The sequence below is a fragment of the Mustela lutreola genome, chromosome 7 (assembly GCF_030435805.1).
Source record: "Mustela lutreola isolate mMusLut2 chromosome 7, mMusLut2.pri, whole genome shotgun sequence".
NCBI lineage: Eukaryota > Metazoa > Chordata > Mammalia > Carnivora > Mustelidae > Mustela > Mustela lutreola.
Genome location: NC_081296.1, coordinates 124652890 through 124671273, shown reverse-complemented (window position 1 = coordinate 124671273; position 18384 = coordinate 124652890). Strand labels below are relative to the sequence as shown.

The window sequence follows — 18384 nt, the reverse complement described above, 5'->3', positions numbered from 1 at the left end:
ACCCAGCAATGAACAGGAAAGCAACCATGTGGTCAACTGATAATAAGGACTTTATTTTTTTTTAGCTGTTTAAATTCTTTTTTAAAATATATATTTATTTTTTAAAAAAGCAGGGCAGCAGCAGACAGGGGGAACAGAGGGAGAAGGAGAAGCAGGCTCCCTGCTGAGCAAGGAGCCTGACATAGGGCTCGATCCCAGGACCCTGAGATCATGACCTGAGCTGAAGGCAGGAACTTAAGCAAAAGAGCTGCCCGGGCACCTCAACAATAAGGACTTTAAAAGTGAGCTAACCACTTGCTTAAGGAAAGCTTCTATAAGAAACATTTAGAAGAGGACGAGGCTTCCAGGGGCATGCTGTGGGCCAGGAGCCGCAGGACGGTCCAGCCTGAGCCTGGGGCAGTGCCATGCATGCCTGCAAGAGGGCTGTGTCCAGGACAGCCCCGGAAGGGCAGGGCTGGGCAATGGGCCGGGCACAGGCCCCATACCAAGTGCCTGGCAGCCACCTCAGGAAGAGGAGCTAGAAAGACCACATTCCCTCTTCGCAGTCTTGCTCTTACAAGAGGACAGAAGAAAGAACACTCCAGAAAAAGAAGGGTGGGTTTTTTTTTTTTTAAAAGTGTAAAAGTTACAATCAATTTACTTTCTCTGTAGAAACACAGACCGGGGGGCACCTGCGTGGCTCAGTCGTTAAGCGTCTGCCTTTGGCTCAGGTCATGATCCCAAGGTCCTGGGATCGAGCCCCACGTTGGGCTCCCTGCTCTGCGGGGAACCTACTTCTCCCTCTGCCTCTGCCTGCAGATCCCCCTTCTCATGCTCTCTGTCAAATGTCAAAAAAAAAAAAAGAAAAAGAAAAAGAAAAAAAAAGAAACACAGACCAGACCTCTGCTTCTTTCACGCTATACTACTTTGTCTTTTAACAATATCTCTCGTTTTAAAGATACAGAATGTCCTCAAAGATAAGTTTTATTTCAAAGCTGTCTGATAAATGCTTTGGAACTACAGGTGCTATCAGTACGAAAAGCCTTAAGAGCGCCAGTACGAAAAGCCTTAAGAGCACGCAGCAGGCTCTGCGGACACTTGAGGGGCGTGGCTCCCTGCTTCACGGTCCCGGGCTCCACCCTCCCCGAGAGGAACTGTCTCGTCACCGGCTGCCAACGTCAGCAAAGGGCTGGGATGAGGGCCATTCTGATCCTGACCCGGCAACCACACACCCAGGGCCCCTGCGCTCCGCCAAGGTTCATTTCCATAGCATGGCATAGTCTTAAAACAGCACACCGTGTCTTAAAATAATTTTGTTAACTGGCTCATTATACGACTAATCAGGTATACTAATATTAACCAATATTCTTTAACCCAATTTCATCTAGGAAAAAAATAGATAAAAATAATGATGATAAAAATAGTCTTTAAGGGCAATTCAGGAACATTCCACAAGATGGAGATCATAGCCTCCCGAGGCCTCTGTAAGTTCACTATAAATTCAGATATCCTATCCATCTTCCACCAGACCCCCTCTGCGAAGTAGGAAATGGAGATTTCTTTCAAGGAAAAAGGGGCTTTCTTATATGGGTAGCTTTATGATGAGATTTTTTTATCGCTTCTCCATCACAAATATGGGCACTGTTCACGTGTCATCTAAATGACAACACCTCTCCACCTCTCCAGTAAGGATCAGCGTTGACAAAGTGTCAACACGCACTATCGCACTATCGTTCGCAATTCCCGCAAAGATCTTACGTAGTGGAAATGCTAACTAGGAAAATGACCTAACACCCGGCTTAGAATGCACAGGAGGAGGAGACAGTGAGACATCGTGCTCTAAGAGGCATGACCATGGTTTCTCTCCCTGACGGAGATAATTAGCATTGAAATGAGGCCCATAAGTAAGAAAAAAAAAGGGAGGCGGGGGACATAGTTGAGTTTATAATGGGGGAAGTGGATCTTTCATCTCTCCAAGTTTCACTAGATTCGTTATGGAATTTTCCTTGGATCACCAGCATACTCTGAGCAACAGTTCTCAGCAGAGCTGATACAAAGAAGGATAGGATTTTAAAAATACTACCACCAGTTCCCATTATCCACGCTTTCCCCCCCAAAGAGAGAGAAGGAGAAAGAGAGGGGGAGGGAGAAGGGAGGGGGACAGGGTGGGGGAGTGAGGGAGAGGGGGAGGCCAGTCTCACAAGGACCCGCACCTGTCCTTTGGTAGGCAGGTCTTTCACGCTGTCAGGTTTGAAGAAGGTGAAGTCCACCATGGCCTGGAACAGAGCGACGGCCTTCTCCGAGTGGCCAGCCTGCCGCAGGAAGTGGCAGTGCTGAAGAAAGAGAGCTGAAAGCAGGGACAGCAGGGAGGGAGTGCTGGTTAACTTTCAAGGGGAAGAACACAACTTCTAAAAACGTGCATTTCAACACCGAGAACATCTTTTCTCCGAAATTAGTTATTGTGATCGTTTCAAAGCTGTAATAATACATGTCCTTGTTAAAAGGACTCACCACAGAACTATAATCAAAGTACATTTATTCCAATTTTTATATGAAGCCATTGGGGAATACAAATATTAACAAACACTATATATGCTGCATAAAAGTAAGGCAGGAAGTTGTTCTAGACAGTTATCAAATACTCAAAGCTCATTATTACAAGAAAAATTCTAGGAAAAAGGATGGTGTAGATTTCATCAGAAAGTAAAAATCTGTGCTCAACTGACTGCGAGGCCCCAGAAGGGGTGAGCTGAGCAGACAGACATCTCAACAGGGAAGGCAACGGACAGCCACAACAGTCGAGACTTGACTACGTGTCCTTGGCTAAAAGCAGGAAAGCTGGACCTTCTAGACCACGGTTCCTCTACTAACCTGATGGGCTCTAATGCCCGCTCCTCACCCCCACCAAGAAGGTAGAGAAGGGAAAATCTGTTCTAGTCCAAAGCAGTCCTAATACTTTCTGTTTAAATCCATTGTATCGGGCGCCTGGGTGGCTCAGTGGGTTAAGCTGCTGCCTTCGGCTCAGGTCATGATCTCAGGGTTTTGGGATCGAGTCCCGCATCGGGCTCTCTGCTCGGCAGGGAGCCTGCTTCCTCCTCTCTCTCTCTGCCTGCCTCTCTGCCTGCTTGTGATCTCTCTCTGTCAAATAAATAAATAAAATCTTTTAAAAAAGTAAAAAATAAAAAATAAATCCATTGTATCAATTCTGTTATTTCTAAAATAAACCAAAAACACATCTTCATTTTTGACTACAGCCAGAAGCCAGTGTAAGTGCCCAACACCCATGGCTCTGGGGCTCGGCTCTTACCGAACACCGCCTCCTCGGTGCCCGGCAGCACGGGGTGTGACAGGATGCTGCCGTCTAGCACCGCGGACAGCGTGCTCAAGCACTTGCCATAGAGACCGTGGATCTTGGCGACAGTGAAGGTGCTGAACTGGCTTTGGCAAAATAAAAGGTACTTCTGCCACAGGGCCGTCTTGTTGGGGTGCACGAATATCAGCTTCTGCCACTCCCTGAGCAGCGCAGAGGGCTCCCAGAACTCAGCACACAGCTCCAGCTTGGCCAGCTGCAGCTCCACGGAGCTCTGGTTGCTCTCGATGGCCCGCTCCAGGATGGCCAGCTTCCGGTCCAGCACCAGCTTCCGAGACCTCTTCCGCTTCTCTGGCTCTCCCTCCTCGAGGGCGTACAGGCCGGGGCTTTTCATGACCTCATCCTTGAGACAGAAACATCATTTTACTAATGGAAGTAGGGGAGCCTCAAAGTCCCGCCACAGCCACTGAGCTCCCCGCAAGCCCCGCTCTATCACCTTGCAGGCCAATCGTCCTTTGGACGTCACCGGGGGCTAGCCTCGATTTTTTCTGAGCAGAAACTCTATTCCTGGGGCGCCTCTGTCACCTGCTACATTTGGCGGTGTGTTTATCTCACCCAACTGCTCCGTCACGGGTGGGGGGGGCGGTCACATAACAAGAGCGAGCATGCAGCTTCCCAAGAGCCAATTTCCCCCGTGAAACAACCGAATGTGGGGCGAGACACAACCGTATACACGGTTCAAAGGCAAATAAGTAGGACGAAGACAAAGCCGCGTGCTTCAGAAAGCGAACCTAGAGCCCCGGCCGGGTCACTGGAGAAGCAGCGCGTGCGCATCCTGCACCCCGCACCCCGGTGCACAAGGGCACTTCTTCCCAGATCCTGATTAAATTTCACCTTCTTTTAGCCGCCCTTTCTGCTCCCTCGAGGCAGGTCACCCCCACATGCCAGCCCCAAATTACACACGAAAGCACTTGCCCTTCACACATCAGGCTTCCTCGGGGGCTTGGAGCAAGCTCAGGGCAAGGGCTACAGTGTCATAATCGCCAAATGCCCAGGGCCAGGGCACCTCCCAGGGGCTCCAGAATGGCAGGAGAGTGCGCGGGTTTGCCCCGAACTAGCACAGCCATCCCGAGTAAGAGAAGCCGGACAGCGTTACTTACCTGAAAAGCAACAAAGGCCATCCACAGCTGCACGTCGCGAGGACTCTCGCGCACTCTCCGGTTGAACTCCTCCACCTTGGCCTTGAGCAGCGCGCTCTCTCTATCCATCTCTGAGTCTGGCTGCTTTGATTCTTGCTCTGAAGGACCCTGTCCTTGTAACCACTGCGTGGTGGACTGATCGTAAATGCCCAGAGGGTTCAACCAGGTTGTAACAGGAGGAAGCGCATCATCTGGGCCCTTCACGGGGATAAAGGAGAGCGGCTCAGATGACGGAGGTTCGGTTTTGCTGCCGACGGCAACTCCATCAATGTTCATCAATCCCACGCTCTTCTTCGTAAAATAGCGCTCAACATGCTTGTGCGAATGCTTCTTTTCTGTGGAAGCCCCCTCCCAGGATATACACTGCTTCTTAGGGTTAATGCCAAGGCAGGAGTCTCCTTTCCTCTTGTATCTTGTATTTGAGAAAGAAAGAAAGTTACTGAGGCAAGAGGTGCACTGCCATCGAGGCTCAGCTCAGCGGACCTGAGCTCTCGTGAGGCAACTTAACTGCACGTTTTCAAATTCACCTTACCTTCCGACAGTTTCTATTCAGAGAAATACGACAATTAGCAGTCAACTTTTCCTGTGTTCAACTTATTCCTCTACATACTTCAATTCCTTATCAACATCACATGAATTTAAGATCAGGCCTATCTTCCAGATTCTAGTAATTTCTAGTAGTTTCTATTTCCCTAGAGTTTTGTAAAGTCTGTCCCATACACACGTCATGGATCATCACAATCATATTAACAGACAAAGTGGAAATCCTCATCCCTCCTTTACACTATCCTTAAGGACACCAGAACCTTGGGTGACAGTGAGTCACCTGTCGCCTACACTGGTCCTTCTTCCTGTATAGTCCTGTGTTCCTACGTAAGAAGAAAACAGGAAGAGCTAAGATTGTATTTTTAAGCTGAAACAAAATAATTAAGATGACACTTGGCTGTCTTCTACTCTAGAGGAAGAGAGGCTGGGCTCTTAAAGGCCTGTATAGAGCGTACAGGTGCCCCCGCAGTCACACCCATGACTACGGAATATGTGCACAAAGGCTGTGGGAAACCATGCACTCTTCCGTGCGTTACACAAACCAACAATCAAAGAACAGCAAAGGATGCGAACGGAATTCACCAAAGATAACATGAAGGGCCAATCGGCGCATGCGTAACTGCTCAACATCATGAATTGTGAGGAAATGCAAATTAAAACCACAAGGAGCTATGCCACAAACCCGCCACAACCACTAAAATTAAACACCGACAATAATGACCACCAGCGAGTAATCTGCCAGGGAACCGGGTCTCTCCACATGCTCTTAGTGAGAATGGAAACTGGTCCAGTCACTCTGGGGAAAGGTCTGGCAGTTTCCTGAAAAAACTAAACTTAGACTTACCCTGGGACCCAGCAATTCTATTTTAGGCATTCCCCCAGGAAAAAAGGAAACTGCATTTCTACACACAGATGTGTGCACAGACACTCTCAGCAGCCGTGTTCCTAACAGCTGAATGCTGCAAAGGGTCCGGGCGTTCATCAGCGGAACAGATGAACGAGCGGTGGTGTGGCCACAGGACAGAGCGCCACCAGCCGTGAGAAGCCACTACTGACAAATGCCCCAATGGGGCTGGATGTCAAAAACATCCCACTGAGCGAAAGAAGCCAGACCCAAAGCATGCTATAGGACTCCAGTCACATGGAATTCTAGAAGAGACAGTATTGAGTATGGAAAAAATTAGAACGGTAACTGTCCCTGGGGAGGTGGGGTGTAGACTGAGTGGAAGAAAGCAGGAGGAAATTTGGGGGGGGGAGTGGGGGTCACGGTTCATTAAGGGCTGGCTTACACAGGTGCATGCATGTGTCCAAACTCAGCAAATGAAGATCTGTGTTACACTGTATGTAAATTTTAAGTCCAAAGGAAAACACTAAATGAAACTGAATTGCAGTTAATGACACACATGCTGAAATATTCAGGGAGCGGTACACTGAGGCTGGCACCAAACAGGCTAGATTGAAGGACAGATGGACAGACGGACATGTGACAAGGCAGGCACAGTGAACTATTCATGGTAGAATGTAGAGGGTGGGATTAGGAGCATTCACCGTAAAATTCTTTCAACTGACACTGTATTTTTTTTAAATGTCCACAATATCATGCTGTCAGGGAAAAAAAAGGAGAGAGCAGTCGCCATCTTTTGTCATCTTCCAGAAAGTTCTGCGTCCACCTCCCCCTGGTCCAGGCCCAGCACCTCCTTTGCTTCCCCCACAGTCAACAGGGGCCTGAGAAGTTGTCCTCCCAGCTTTCACATGCACACAAACCCTTCCTCTCCAGTCTGTCCCCCAAGCCCTCCTAGGTTAACTCAAAACAACCGTCCCCAGTCCATTTAGAGTCAAAACAACTTTAACGAGAGGTGAGGAGATAAAATAGTGCTTCAGGAGCTCTAAACACGTCCATCATTCTGTAAGGAGCAAACTCTAAGTAGAACTAGTTCTCCCCATAAGTACTATTTTATTTTTACTAAAAATCAACACTCACATAATCTCTTTAAAAATGTTTACAGAGTTTTCTGACTTTAAAAGTGCATTTTGGGGGATGCCTGGGTGGCTCAGTGGGCTAAGCCTCTGCCTTCGGCTCAGATCGTGATCCCCAGGTCCTGGGATCGAGCCCTACATAGGGCTCTCTGCTCAGCAGGGAGCGTGCTTCCCCCCTCTCTCTCTGCCTGCCTCTCTGCCTACTTGTGATCTCTGTCAAATGAATAAATAAAATCTTTTTTTAAAGTGCATTTTGTAAAACTGATTTTTATAGTTGCATTTTATAACAGATAAAAATGATAAAGGGAAAAAGAGTCTTACTGATCTGTATTATTAAACGCCTACTTTCAGATATGTGTTTATGTGTTTGTATGTGTACATATACTTTTTAAAAATAGCTGATACACAGCTTCGGGCTTTCCTCCGTACTTTTGTGCATTTCCCTGAACCATTTGCTTTAGAAAATACCATTTTTATTGGCTTTGAATCGGTCCGGTGGAGGGGTAAGACCTCATCTAGTTAACATCTCTCTGCTGCTGGACATCTGGGTTTTATCTCATTTATCATTTATCATAGAATCTTAACTGGGAACAACCTAGGCTGTAATTTAATGCAATATGCCCCCAAATGAAGGTTTAGGGGGTTTTTGGGGTTTTTTGTTTTTTGTAAAATCCTCATCAAATAGTCAGCTGGACTTACATGGAACAATTCCAGAAGGAGGGAACCCCACTTTGGAGGTTCAGCAAATGATATCATACAGATATTTAATTTAAATTAATTCAGCTACAGGAAAAGGGAACTGATGGGAAGAGAGGAAAGAAAAGAAAGAAAGAGGGACAGGGTATGGGAAAAGAATGTATTTAAATCGAGCACACACTTCTGCCCGGAATCCACTCGGCAGCTCTGAGCCCCAGAGTGAGCTGGGCAGTAATAAATTTGCCTCCCCTTCGGTGACTTTAATTCACGTGCTCTCATGGTGGTTGTCTACCCAGGTCCAAATTCCAACCCCACCATTTACTAACCAGTTGACTCTGACCAAATTATTTAAAACAAAATCCCCCAAAACCTGTCTGTGCCTCAGTTTCCTCATCTGTGACATGAGGATAATATTACCCATATCCCAGAACAGCAGAGATGATCAAAAAGTTTATATATTTCAAGTCCTTAGCCATACACTAACCACTAGACAAGTTCAAGTTATTATTTCATAAAACTTGGCTCCTAAACATATGCCCACTATTTCACCTGGTGTATAGCTAAACAACAGTCCACTCCATAAATGGAGAAAAAGCAGAGCTGAAGTTCACGGAGAGCTAGTATACTAGCGCTAAGGAATTTTCCAAAGGTAATTTGGAATCCCATGAACTCTAAGCCCTGCTCACCACAATACACAAACGCATACGTCACTGCTCGTAGGCTCACACTACTGGAAAATTTGCTTTGATACTGAGTCAGATCTCACTTTCTAGAACTTCCACTCATTGATCCTGGTTCCGCCTTCCCGAGTTACACTGAACACTGCCAATCCACCTTCTAGAAGGTGGTCCAGCAAAGCTTAAAAGATATGGACCATATCGCGGTCATAGGCCCAGGACTCACAAGGACTCATCTGGTCCTCACAGGATGGTGCCAGGCAAGTCCTCGCAAAGCTCCTGGTTTGTCAGTGCCCCGCGTGAAGTGTGAAAATTCTCAACCTGACAAAACATGTCCCCTGTCCTCTGACCAACTCACAGTGCCACGGGACCAATACTGCCCTAGATCTGGACACTAACAGTGGTACAGCTATTAATCCGGGTAAGACTTAGCTCAGCTAAGCTTCGGAATCTACTGGGAAATCACACCAACGCCCCTTCCAGCAGCATCCTCACAAATTACATTAGTAAACTTCCCTCGTCAGTCTTCTCCTACGGCCTGGTAGCCTCTCATTTACAGAGATTTAAGAGCTGGTCATTGGGAATATTTCTGCTTTTTCATCTATTAAGAAGTAATAACGCTTTATCTTTGCGAACTAATTTTTAATTCCTATAGATGATGTCTGATATCTGAGTGTGAGGCAGAACAGGAGTTAATAAATGAGGAAAGAGAGGCTCAGACAGGATTAGATAGCTGTGAGGATCACAGGCTAACAAGCACACGCTCACAGTCAGTGCTTGCTCGCCTCCCCTTTTCCTGGTTCCTACCGCATCTGTGGCCCCACATCACCGGGCCATGGGGAACCGAACAAGACTTCAAGGAGTATCAAAATTATTAAAAAAATGTACAAAAACATTTTAGTAGTCATTCACTCTCAGCCATAAGGTTTTAGGAGACAGCATGTAGATACCAATATCCACTGAAAAATCACAGATATAAACATATCATAAAGGAAATCTTAGTAGGAAATGCCGATGTGGTGAGGCATAATGCCGTGACTAATGACAAAATTTGGAGGTGCATCTATGTAATGGAAACCGAAATTTATTTTAAAAAGTAATTAGTCTATAAAGAATGATATTGGCCTCCTCTTGGCTTTACATTCCAATATTCTCTACCTTCAATTTTCATTACCTGTAAGCTGTCTGGAAAGAGAGATTGTATATGACTGCTTTGTGTTCCCAGCAGTTCTTATAAACTACTCAGTGCCTAAGGGATTTAATAAGTACTTAATATTTTTTAAAAATATTTTATTTATTTATCTGACATAGAGAGAGATCACAAGTAGGCAGAGAGGCAGGCAGAGAGAGCGGGAAGCAGGCTCCCTACTGAGCAGAGAGCCGATCCCAGGATCCTGGGATCATGACCCGAACTGAAGGCAGAGGCTTAACCCACTGAACCACCCAGGTGCCCCAATAAGTACTTAAATATTTTTGATTGACAGGATGGAGGAGAAAAGTTTAATAAACTAATTACTGAAGTGAATACCATCACCTCTTTTTTTCTCTGGTGACATATACTGGGAGCATTCTGAAAAAGTCATTACCACTTAATGTCACTTTTAAAATGGCTTACTTGGGGGACAGATGAATAAAAAGTGCTCATGACTTTTTTAAATGGCATATAGATCAGACCAAATGATTTCCAGATAGTTTGTCACAATTATTTATTTCAAGGTATTTTTAGATTCCCTCATTCAACAATTTACTAAAAACCTACTACGCTCGGCACAATGCCAGGCACCACGGATAAGTGACTCAGACCTGGATCGTGACTACAGGGTTTGAGCTTTCACTTCAGAGGGTGAGATAAGACACATGCCCTAACAGCCCAGCGATGGGGGACACCGACCCCCCGAAATCCAGAAGGGAGGGGGACAGACAGGGACCGCACACAGAGGGCTCGGGGGAGAAAGAAGTCACTTCCCACCAGTGAAAATCTGGAAAGACATGGTGACACGTACCTTGCTATGTCTCCTCGGTAGAGAGACTTATACTCCCAGTTGGCCGGATCCGGTTTCTTGTCTGTTCTGAAGGTTTCTCCTGTCAGAGCCTGCACGTCCTCAAGCCAAACAAAGCGATGCCCAACATCAGCAGCAGCATGACTTTCTTGCCTGTGGGACACAGGAGTGAGGAACAAAGAGGGAGAAGCACTTTGGAACCTTCTAGCTACATCGTCCACCTTTTCAGAAAAATGAAAAAGTGAAACATTTCCACACTGATGCGCACATAGCATCAAACACACTCAAGTATGTAACGCGCACACGTGCCACAGACGAAGAGGATGCCCGCTGTGGAAAAAGCTTTAAGAGAGGAAGCAAGAACTGTCAACGTTAAGTGGCACTTCACCAAGAAGTCACCTTATCTCAGAAATTAACTTGACACAAGAGTTTTTTTTATTTTTTTAAAGATTTACTTATTTACGTTAGAGATAGGGAGAGAAACGCAGCACGCAGGGAGGGCGAGAAGGGAGAGGAGACTTCGACTCCCCACAGAGGATGGAGCCCAGAGTTCGATCCCAACGGCCCTGAGAGCACAACCTGAACCAAAATCAAGAGTCAGATGCTTAACTGACTGAGTCACGCAAGCGCCCCTAGATGTTCTTTTTTTAATTTTTTTTTTTTTTTTTTTTTTTTTAAAAATATTTTTATTTATTTATTTGACAGAGAGAAATCACAAGTAGGCAGAGAGAGAGAGAGAGGAGGAAGCAGGCTCCCTGCAGAACAGAGAGCCCGATGCAGGGCTCAATCCCAGGACCCTGGGTTCATGACCCGAGACGAAGGCAGAGGCCCTAACCCACTGAGCCACCCAGGCACCCCAAGATTTTGTTTATTTATTTGACGGACAGAGATCACACGTAGGCAGAGAGGCAGGCAGAGGTCGGGGGGGGGGGGAGCAGGCTCCCGCTCCCCACTGAGCAGAGACCCCAATGTGGGGCTCAATCCCAGGACCCTGGGACCATGACCTGAGCCGAAGGCAAACGCTTAACCCACTGAGCCTCCCAGGTGCCCCTCAATGTCGTTTTTATAGCCCAGGCTCTGTGGGCTGCTCCCTCCTACACCAAGACCAGAGAGAGCTCACTGTGAGCCAAGACCCTTCCTTATTCCTCTGAGCCAACCTGAGAGTTGGCAGACCTCCAGCTGAGACACAAATGAAACCGCTTCCCTAGGAGTCAAAGACAAGAGGGAGGGAAAGTTGTTCTGGCATCTAGTATTTTCTCTCCTCTGAAGAGAAGCAGCTCATCATGCTGCTGATACAAGAAGCTGCCAAAGTAGTCAAAACAGCCCTTAACCTTGTTCCATCGTAGCTTTTTGATTCTGCCCAGATAGAAATAAAGATTCTAAAAGCTTCTAAGTCATCCTGGGCTGGGAATACAGAGGAATGGCATTTTGGGGACACAAAGTAGCTTGCAATGGGCATTTGCTGAATAGGTTAAAATACATGGTGATTTTTAACACGTCCCCCTCAGAACACCTGTGGAGGGTTTTCTGTCCACAAACACTGCAAGGGGCAGCCAAGGGAAGGAATGAGATGGATGCATTCCAGAAAGAAATGGAAAGCCTACGGGGGAGGGAGGAGGGAGCAGACCACCCCTGGGGGGTAAACGAGCTCTGATCCTCTCCTATTGGGTACTGAGGTAGGAAGCAGGCTGTGGTCTGGGCTGTGCACTAGAAGAATATGCCCCCACCCGGAGGTGAAGAGCTCACCTTAGAAGACAGAGGTCCCTGAGAAGCCCCAGGAGACGCCGTCCCTCCCCCACCCTAAAACAGAGCTCCTATATGGTACCCGATACCCCCAGGAACCTACTTTCCTGACATCCTGGAAATACTCTCACAACTCACGAATGTCTTAGTCCTTGTCTCCAGGTCATCTTCCCAGGAAGAGACTACGGAAGTCCACAGTAAGAAAGTAAGCGAGAAGAATAAGAACAGTCGATTTTGATCTTAATGGGGGTATTCTGAAAAATATCAATGAACTTAAAAATGCCCTCTAGATCACAGACCCATCAAGAGGCTCTAAAGCTCACCCCTGATTGACTACGCCCAGGCTGGAATTAATTACCTTCCAGGTTCTAATGGCAGCTCCTGTGTGGGTTCAGAAAATCCTTTAAAACTCATTTTCCTCAACTCTTTAAAAAAAAAAAAAAAAACAAGTAGCTAATACTGAGTTTTCAGAAGAAACAATGATTAATATATGTTGTTCTGAAGACATACTGAGAAGCAAAAGCATCAATAACGTATCCATTCATTCACACAACAGAAATGTACTTTTTCCCCAGGCCACCTGCTGAGAGAGTAGAGGGGCAAGCTAGACAGGAGTGATTCCTGCCCACAGAAACTCAAAGTCAGAACCTTCTTATTCTCCCCTTCTAGAGCAAGCCTGGGTTATAGACAGAGCCTGGAGGCACAGAGATGACTGAATCCGGATGCCCTGAGTCACAGTGGTCTGCGAGGCTCTGCACAGGTCTGCTGGCAGAAGGATCCACAGGAGGACTCAGTGTCCGCCTGTCTGATGCAGACTCTGTGGATCAGACTCCAGACTCAGGGCACCGCAGCGCTCTCACTGGGACATCTAAGCAAATAATCCCTGAAGAGCCAAAAAAGTCTTAGTAGCACTGAACTTTTTGAGTATGCCTTGGACAGGGACTTCAATCTTCTCTCCTCGAGCCCATACGAACAAAGAAAAGAAAAAAGTGCAGAAATAACTCAATTCCACCCCGTGCAGCCTGTCATTGGCATGGGACAAGGGCCTCCCCCACGGGGGAACAGAGGAGACGAGGCAGAGGGGAGCTACCGGTGAGCGCCTGTGCGGCCCTCACTGCAGCACAAGGGGAGCAACAGGCTCAAGGAGACGGAGCAAAATGTGGGGAGAAGCGAAGCCCCCGGGAGAGGAAACGCTGAGGTCATGGGCCAGTCCACACGTCCCACATAGTGCTGGAAAGTCATGTGACCTGGGAAAAGGACAAGCGCAGCGATGATCCTGCTACATGGCCCCCGACCAAAGAGTGTGGGTCCGCGGTGGCTGATGCGAGTGATCAGAAGGAAGACAGGGACCACGGAAGAGAGATAAGACGTTCCTCTTACTCTGACCCTCACAGACGGAGCCTCAATGATGTAGTAAACTGGCCCAGATTCCCATGGCAGGGTACATCAGCCATCTTTCAAAATCCCAAAGACCTTTCGTCCACATCAGATTTTGACACGATCATTACTGTGTCCAAATAACATTTCTCAAATAAAATCACAGCCCTAATTTTTTTAATGAAAGTTTTCTTTCCTTCTTTTTTATTAAATGTGACCTCATGGTACAGCTCTATTTGGGTGTGTTTTGGACTCCATTTGACTGAGTGGCTAAATAGTCATTCAAATGTCTCATATGTGGCAACTGAAGGGAAAAAATACAAACTTTGAAGAGTCGCAGGTATTTGAGAATAGAAAACCCACCTTGGCTTCTCGGATTCCCTTCTACTGTCTCCAGTGCTTCTGGAAGTTTTGTCCTTTTCAGGCTCACTATCCGGCTCAGAGCCACTGCTACTAGCCTGCCCACGTTTTCTCTTGGTTTTCTTGTGGTGATGCTTCCTCTTCTTCTTCTTCTCTTTCTTCTTTTTCCTGCTTGTTTGTCTGGGCTTTCTGTTAGCGTCACTTTCATCTGAAGTCTCTGATTTCAGAGGACTCCTGTTTTGGGAAAATCAACATTGGAATTATTTTCAGACGAGAAGTAGGGAGAAGACTATGTAAATAAGTAAACAAGTGTGTGAAAGAGAACTCCAGAAATGCCCACAGGGGCTTACTATTCACCCACATACTTATATAGTGCCTTCCCAGATCACGACTCCCCTTAAGGATTTAAGAGTTGGACCCCACCCCGACCCAAAGGGGGGAAAAATAAAAGAGTTGGCCCTAAACCAACAGTAGGTGAAGAAATTCTAATTTTAATAGCTTCTAAACCTGGACTTCCACACCTGTACTTTTTTTTTTTAAGATTTTATTTATTTTTTTGTCAGAGAGAGAGAGTACAAGCAGGCAGAGTGGCAGGCAGAGGCAAAGAGAGAAGCAGGCTCCCCACTGGGAAAGAAACCTGACGAAGGACTCGATTCCAGGATCCTGGGATCATGACCCGAGCCAAAGGCAGCCTCTTAACTGACTGAGCCACCCAGGCACCCCACATCTGTACATTTTAAAATGAAAATAACCTACCAGTTACTTTATCAAATACAGTATTTTCTGAAGCAATGTTATAAAGAGTTTATTTTCAGTCCTACACATTAGGGCAGCATGTCCTAAAAAAAAAAATTTTTTTTTTAATTAAAAAAGGTTTAATTCTGATCTTGTTTTTAAAGGTTATGATGAGCCCTTCCACATTATTGAAATATCTACAGACAACTCTCCCTCTGGCACCAACTAGTGTCCACTTCTAAAGGTTTCTTGCACTTTCGAAGGACTACCTTCCTGGGGCTCCTTATCTTTTTTTTTTTTTTTTAAGATTTTATTTATTTATTTGACAGACAGATCACAAGTAGGCAGAGAGGCAGGCAGAGAGAGTGGGGGAAGCAGGCTCCCTGCTGAGCAGAGAGCCTGATGTGGGGTTTGATCCCAGGACCCTGAGACCATGACCTGAGCCAAAGGCAGAGGCTTAACCTACTGAGCCACCCAGGTGGCCCTGGGGGCTCCTCATCTTAATGAGACCACCTAGTCCATATTTGCGAGAGGGCTCACTTCTCAATTCGATGCTCTACCACAACTTCTTTCAAAGCCTGGTGCAGATGTATGTCCTTCTCCTGTCCCCAAAGTTTTCATGAGATTTTATCTGATGTTGTATCACACCAGCCTCTTCCATTTTTCCCAAAATGGTGAAAATGCAACTGAGGGAACATTGGTGTTACAATATTCTAAAGGTTACTAGCGAGGTCAGTCAAGTTACTCAATAGTCACAATGCTGCCATTTCCCTTGTGGCCTTGTTACTGGCGCTGTGTCACACACTTGCCATGACAAAAGGCAAAGCAGGGAAAGAGGAATAAATAATCTATGAGTTAGGAGAGGGAAAACAAAGGGCACCTCATTAGTTGGAGTCAAAAGAAGAGTTGTAATTCGCTCTTTTATCACAGGGTTTCCTAAGGAGCGTTTTTCGAACCCAGCGACAGACAACACACAGACAAAAATGAAAAATCCATCTTTCAGAAAAACTACCTCGTCGGCGATGACCCTTCAGAAACCAGGGTGGTGGCCTCCTCAGGCTGTTGGCTCAGAGAGGTTACGGCTCCAGCACAAAAGCTCGGGTTGCTCAGCCAATCTAATTCTGCACAGGCAAAAGGGGGAGAAAAGATCAATGGAATTAGCTCAATGTGATTTCGAAAGCTGTAAATCCTTCTCACCAGCTGCCATCCTCATTCCCAGCCAGTGTCGGCCAGACAGTCCGCAGAGGCCGAAGGGAAGTCATGAAATGTTCATTTCACTGGGGCACGGGGCTTTCACACACCCGAAAGTGTTTAAGACTGAAATCCTCTTTGTGCAATCAGACTGCAGGGTAAGCAAAAACCATGGAACAAGTGTGGCTTAAAAAGCAAGGGGGCGTCACGGATTCCATCCACCTGCAAGGAGCAAGGATGTCTCCAAAGCATTAGGACTGAATGACCTCAAATCGGAAGGAGACAATCCCGAAAAGCTTCAAAATCAAATGATGCACAAAACCCTCCATGTTTAATATCGTTACAGAAGATTAAGACATTTCTCTTCAAAAAATATTCTGTTCTTCGTAACTTAACATAGGCCTTTCCTTATAACAGTATTCCTCTTTGAAAATAAAAACACGAGGTGTCATCTTTGCTAAGCTAAAATGACATAAAGTGTTCCTAATGATTATCTCTGGGTGGTGAGATTAAATGTCCAAAATTTTTACTCTTTCTGCTTATCCACTAATTTCCAACTCCTCTGGAATGAAGTCTTTCTAAGTTATTTATTTCCTAACCTTTTAGGAGTCTTACCTGTAAAGGAAAGGAAAATGCCAGGGGATGGTGGATGGTGGTGGCAAGGGGACCCCACGAGGGGCCTGGAGGTTGACCTGTTTTGTTCTAGGATGAGGCCAGAGCACCCATGACATGGATCAAGTTAGGAGACAGAAGGGGAACTACACTTAACAGTCATCCTGGGATATAATCCACATACAAGGTTCAGCCATTTAAAACGTATAACCTGTGGTCTTTGGTATATTTAGAATCATTCACAGGGCACCTTTCTGGCTCCATCAGCGGAACATGTGACTCTTAATCTTGGAGTCATGGGTTCAAGCCCCGTGTTGGGCACAGAATTTACTTTAAAAACAAACAAACAAAAAAACCACATCAGAATTGTTCAACTATCACCATAAAATAATTTTAGAGCATTTTCATCATCCCAAAAAGAAACCCCATATGTATTACCAGCTACCATCACTCATCTCTGGTTCTCCCACGCCAGACAACCACTAATCGGTCTCTACAGATCTGCTGGTTTGGGACGCTGAATGTAAATGAGATCACACCATACAGTCTTTTGTGACTGGTTTCTTTCACTCAGCATAGTGTGTTTAAGGCTTATCCATGCTGTGGCATAGATCCACGCTCTATTCCTTTTTATTGCCGAATAATATTCCATTTTATGGACAGCCCACATTTTGTTCATTCATTGGCTGATGGACACCTGGACGTCGTTTTGGTTATCACGAACAATGCTGCTGGGAACACTCAGGTATGTAAGCTTTTCTACGGACATGTGTTTTCATTGCTGTTGGCTGGATATCCAGGAGGAATGATGGGTCATGTGGTAACTCATGTTGAGCATTTTAAGGAAGTGCCAGACTGGTTTCCAAATTGGTTGCACCACTTTACAGCCCCAGTAACAGTGTGTAAGGATTCTGATTTCTCCAAATCCTTAGCAATTTGTTACTGGCGGTGTTTGAGATTACAGCTATCCTATATCCTACTGGCTGTGAAGCCTCTTCTCATTGTGCTTTTGGTTTCCGTTTCCCTGGTGACTGATGGAAAGCTTCTTTTCATTTGTTTATTGACCATTCACATTTGAACAGTGATAGTCAAATCCTCTGCCCATTTTTTAATTGGGTTGCCTTTTTAGGATTGCGCTGGAAGAGAACTTTCTATGTTCTGTCTGCTAGTCCCTGATGATTCCCACATCCTAGTGAGGAGATGCTGAAACATGTGCTCTGTGATGACAGGTACTTTGTCTGACTCACTGTTGTATCCATGAGCAATGCCTGGCAGGCGTCAGGAGGAGTTTAATAAACGTGTGGAAAAGAGGGGAGGGAGGCAGGCAGGAAGGAACATTCCTAAAGAGGAAAGGTACATCAAAAGAAAAGGGAGGGGAGCCAGGGTGGTTCAGTCAGTTGAGCGTCCAATTATTTTTCTTTTTTTAAAGATTTTATTTATTTGACAGAGAGCGACACAGTGAGAGAGGGAACAGAAGCAGGGGGAGTAGGAGAGGAAGATGAGGCTTCCCGCTGAGCAGGGAGCCCCACGCAGGGCTCGATCCCAGGACCTTGGGATCATGACCTGAGCTGAAGTCAGATGCTTAATGACTGAGCCACCCAAGTGCCCCCTGAGCATCCAATTCTTGATTCTGGCGCAGGTCATGATCTCAGAGTCATGGGATAGAGCCCAATGCTCAGCAAGGGAGTCCATTTGACATTCTCTCTCTCTCTCCCTCTCCCCATCCACCAGCTGCCTCACTCGTGTGCTTTCTCTGTCTCATACAAATAAATAAAATCTTTGAAAAAAACAGTAGGGGGAGAAGAGAGGGATTCTAACTTATTAAGTGCCTACCGCAGGCCAAACACCAGGTAAAGGACTTTCCATCCTTAAGTACCAAAACAACTCCCTATGGAAGGTATTACGGTCTCCACTGTACAGGAGACTAGGGCTCCAAGCAAATAAGTGATGTGTAAGGTCATACCCAGCGACTGCTGAACAAC

General features: G+C 46.1%; 1 protein-coding gene across 3 annotated transcripts in view; it reads right to left on the bottom strand.

Moving 5' to 3' along the window:
- The window catches only part of NRDE2 (NRDE-2, necessary for RNA interference, domain containing), a 50300-nt gene that overhangs the window by 18014 nt on the left and 13902 nt on the right, over window positions 1-18384 (bottom strand). For all 3 annotated transcript variants that reach the window (XR_009355766.1, XM_059182519.1, XM_059182518.1), the window contains exons 2-7: window positions 15612-15720; window positions 13868-14098; window positions 10388-10537; window positions 4450-4900; window positions 3287-3692; window positions 2193-2326 (exon numbers count right to left, since the gene is read on the bottom strand). Coding sequence is in view for 2 of the 3 variants with exons in the window: in XM_059182519.1 (XP_059038502.1) it covers window positions 2193-2326; window positions 3287-3692; window positions 4450-4900; window positions 10388-10537; window positions 13868-14098; window positions 15612-15720 (1481 nt within the window). In the remaining variant the exon portion in view is untranslated. The remainder of the gene's footprint in view (window positions 1-2192; window positions 2327-3286; window positions 3693-4449; window positions 4901-10387; window positions 10538-13867; window positions 14099-15611; window positions 15721-18384) is intronic.